Here is a 3,626-nt window from a genome sequence, read left to right on the forward strand (position 1 = left end):
GCATTGCAATGCATCGCTGAATCGATTATTGTTGACACCCCTAGTTTTTAGATTTTACAGCCTTTTCCAAATGCAGGTTGCCTCTTCTTTTTTGGATCCTCTGCAACAAACAAATAGCATAGACGTTAGGATCCCAATGAATGGTTTGATTCAAAAACTCCTAGCCCAACATCCAGCTGAGCTCTGTGACGTCCAATCACAGAGATGGAAGCCTGACAGTCACGACTCGGAAAGAAAACAACTAACATTAGCTGCTTGGTTCTGGACTTTGAGCTGATTAGGTGACTGATTCATCACAGCTAACAATGAACCCGTCTGCTGCCTGTGATCTTATCGCCATCTTGGTGCATTATGGGTAGTCCATCAGTCACCGAGCTTTGACAGCTGCTGTCTGTTTCAGAACAAAGCAGCACTCACAAATAATAAAGATTATGACTGACATAAAAATAACCTAGAAAAAATTGTTAAAACACAAACATACAAACAAAAGACAATATAAAGCAAAACACCTGGTGCACAATGATGTGCAATATGTCAAATAGTTGCGACAAGTTCTAACCTGCTTTTTGAAAAACCTTAAACAAAAATATGTTTCATGTCATGATATTGTTTTATTTTACAAAATATGATGCAAAGTCAGACAAGATCACACTTCCTTAAAGTAAGACTCTGCGAGCCTCATGTTGCATTACAGGACAATTTCATGATAAAAACCATTAGTAAAGGAAGGAGCCACAAGGAGAGAGTAAAACCTATTATCTCTAAAAACAACACAAAGGCTGCACTTAGGTTTGCAAAGCTGCATCTGAAAGCAGACTTCTTAAATAATCTCCCTGGAAGAGAACAGACCAAAGAAGGGAGATGTTTGGCAATGATGCATATCACTGTGGCTGGAGACGATCTAAAAACAGAGTTTGAGAAAGAACAAAACTTTACCCAGTGAAAAGCACAGAGGTAGAGCGGTCATGATCTGGGGTTCTTTACAGTCCTAGGGCCTGGGAATTCTAGTGTTGCTGACCACGAATTTCCCCAACAAACCATAGTGAGAGGAAGTGAGAGAGTCTCGCTGAGTGAAAGGGCTGACCAGTTTTTGCTATGGCTTCCCACTCTTCTCTCTTCTCTCTTGGTGCCGTAGCGAACCTGACCCCGTCTGAAGACCTGGTCGAGGACATGTGGTTGGGCGTCTCAGTAGCCAGTCAGGGCAGACCTGGAGGGAGGATCCTGGTGAGTCTCTTATTTCAGCCTGGCGAGCGGCTGTTTAATGGTTTCTTCAGTTGTCCACTAATCTATCTGAACTTAACCTGAATTTTCTGCCCTACCTCCATCTTTCACTGACCACCGGCTGGGATCATTTAACACTGCATCATCATGACTGACAACAGACCACAATAACCTGATGAGCATCCTGTGTACCATGTGACCCACGGTGTGTCTTATGTCCCTGCAGGCCTGCGGTCATCGGTTTATTAAGGTTCACCTTGGACAGAGGTGGATGACTGGCCACTGTTATCTCCATAGAAATGCACAGCACCAAGAAGAGGATCTAAACTGGCAGAACATACAGCAGCAGCATTGCGAGTAGGTCACATGGCCTTACGTTTAGCACGCGAGAGGAAACAATTGGGGACGCTACCCTGAGCCCGCTGTGTGTGTTTAGTTACAGGCTGGATCATCTCAAGGAGGGAATGTGTACTTTTGGGATCTCTGCTTCCATCACACAGAGCGACGTCATCCTCGGCTCTCCTGGGAGCTACGAATGGCAGGGTACTGGTTCTATGATGTCATAACTACTTCCCTTTTTTTACCAAAAACAACCTTACCTCCAGGGTTTTCACATCCCACCAAACATGGCAAACCTGCAGTGGCGTTAGGGCCCGGGCTTTGGGAGGAACTGGTGGTGTTTGAACCCTGTGGTTTCTCATGTGTGAAGGATTTAACAGCTTCAGGTTCAACAGTTCAGATAGAATCAGCGAGGCCCCGTCAGTGTTGGACAAAAACCTCAGAGCTCACGTGAACCCAGTGAGCTGGATGCCGCTGATGGGTAACTTCCTGCATCATGCAGCACAGTGCGGCAGCTCACATGTTCACAGATGTGAGAGAAGTACTATCAAAGGATAATTTGCACGCTTCCTCTTTTTCATCATATAGATGATTATATAAGATTTGGGCTTTAAATTGGTCCACAGGTTCCCAGTTTTACCTTTCAGCAGGTTCTTGATGGATTCTAAAGGTATTGTGGAGGATCCATAAAAACTCATTTTTACTCTTATTTTATTCTTTTATTCATTTCTAATTTTCTTTTTAATATTATCATTTTGAAACCACTGAAATATGATGAAATAGTTAACATGATGAAATAATACATAAATGATTAAAAAGAAGAGAAACAGAATAAAAAAAAAATTAAACTTAACCCACTGAGTGAGTTCTTCTGTTTCCAGAAGACGAAGAGGGCCCCCCATGTGGTCCTTGAGGGCCCCTTGGTGCCCTCGGGCACCGCGTTGGTGACCCCTGGCCTATGACGACAGCGGCTGTGACAGCAAATCCCAGAATGCTTTGCAAGGAAAGCTCTCTGCGCAAAGCATTCTGGGATATATCTGCCTCTTCTGAGGCCTTTCTTTTCTTCTCATGCACTTCGTGGACACTTTCTCTCTTAAGACCAGTGTTGTATAGTACTTCACTACTGTACTTAAGTATATTTTGGAGTACTTTATGCTTTCCAAGAGTATACTTTTTTTTTTGAGAACTTTTACTTTTACTTCACTACATTTACGAACTTAATTGCATACTTGCAATTTCAATGTTTGGTTTAGTTACTAAGTTAAAAAGAAAAAAAACGAGCAAGAGAGGGAGAGAAACGCAAGTGTTTTGACTCCGCCTACTGGCTACAAAGTCGGGTCTTGCCTGGGCTTGTTCATCAACACCAGTAGGATACGACAGTTTCGCAAAGCCAGTCTAAATTTATCCTACACTTGGTTGTTTATATTATTTTAAGTGAATTTAACCTTTAAAGTTTACGAAAATGTAAAAAAAATGTAACTCAAACTGCACTACTTTTTACTCATACTTTTCACTACATTACTTGAGTACATCTATTTTTACAGTAATTCTTATACTTAAGTACAAGCCATTTCAGATACTTTAAGACTTTTACTCAAGTAACATTTCAGTCAGTGACTTGGACTTTTACCAAAGTCATATTTTGGAGAGGTACTTAAACTTTTACTTGACTCCGAGATTTCAGTACTTTATACAACACTGCTTAAGACCCTCTACCATTTTCAAAGAATCGCGGTGAGACTGTATGAAACCGAAGCTCACCACAGATATATGCCTGAAAGTGTGCAGGCGAACCGGACGAGCACTAGGACGGGCTTACGTAAACATTTCACCAGAATGACTAATAATTAGGAGGACCACTTATTTAGATGATCCACCCGGAAATAAAAGATTGTTCTCTATGACTTTAATGGTATGTTTTGGGTTAGTTTAAAGTAATTTTTTTAATTGTTTTTTTTTTATAAAATCCCAGCTTAAACAGATTAGAGATAATAATTCATATCAAAAACTTTTTCCTTCCCCAAAAATGAAACTTCTATCTTCTTGTTTCATAGCTGGTTTGTCGT

The 3,626-nt window shown here is 41.1% G+C and overlaps 1 protein-coding gene across 1 annotated transcript in view; it reads left to right on the forward strand.

The window, feature by feature from the left end:
- LOC107082025 (integrin alpha-3-like) overlaps positions 1 to 3,626 on the forward strand; it is a 46,148-nt gene that overhangs the window by 16,551 nt on the left and 25,971 nt on the right. The window contains exons 4-7 of the mRNA XM_015370445.1: positions 1,136 to 1,224; positions 1,448 to 1,578; positions 1,658 to 1,780; positions 1,947 to 2,092. Coding sequence (XP_015225931.1) covers positions 1,136 to 1,224; positions 1,448 to 1,578; positions 1,658 to 1,780; positions 1,947 to 2,092 — 489 coding nt within the window. The remainder of the gene's footprint in view (positions 1 to 1,135; positions 1,225 to 1,447; positions 1,579 to 1,657; positions 1,781 to 1,946; positions 2,093 to 3,626) is intronic.

This window comes from Cyprinodon variegatus, unplaced genomic scaffold (genome assembly GCF_000732505.1).
Source record: "Cyprinodon variegatus isolate N-32 unplaced genomic scaffold, C_variegatus-1.0 Scaffold46, whole genome shotgun sequence".
Taxonomy (NCBI): Eukaryota; Metazoa; Chordata; class Actinopteri; order Cyprinodontiformes; family Cyprinodontidae; genus Cyprinodon; species Cyprinodon variegatus.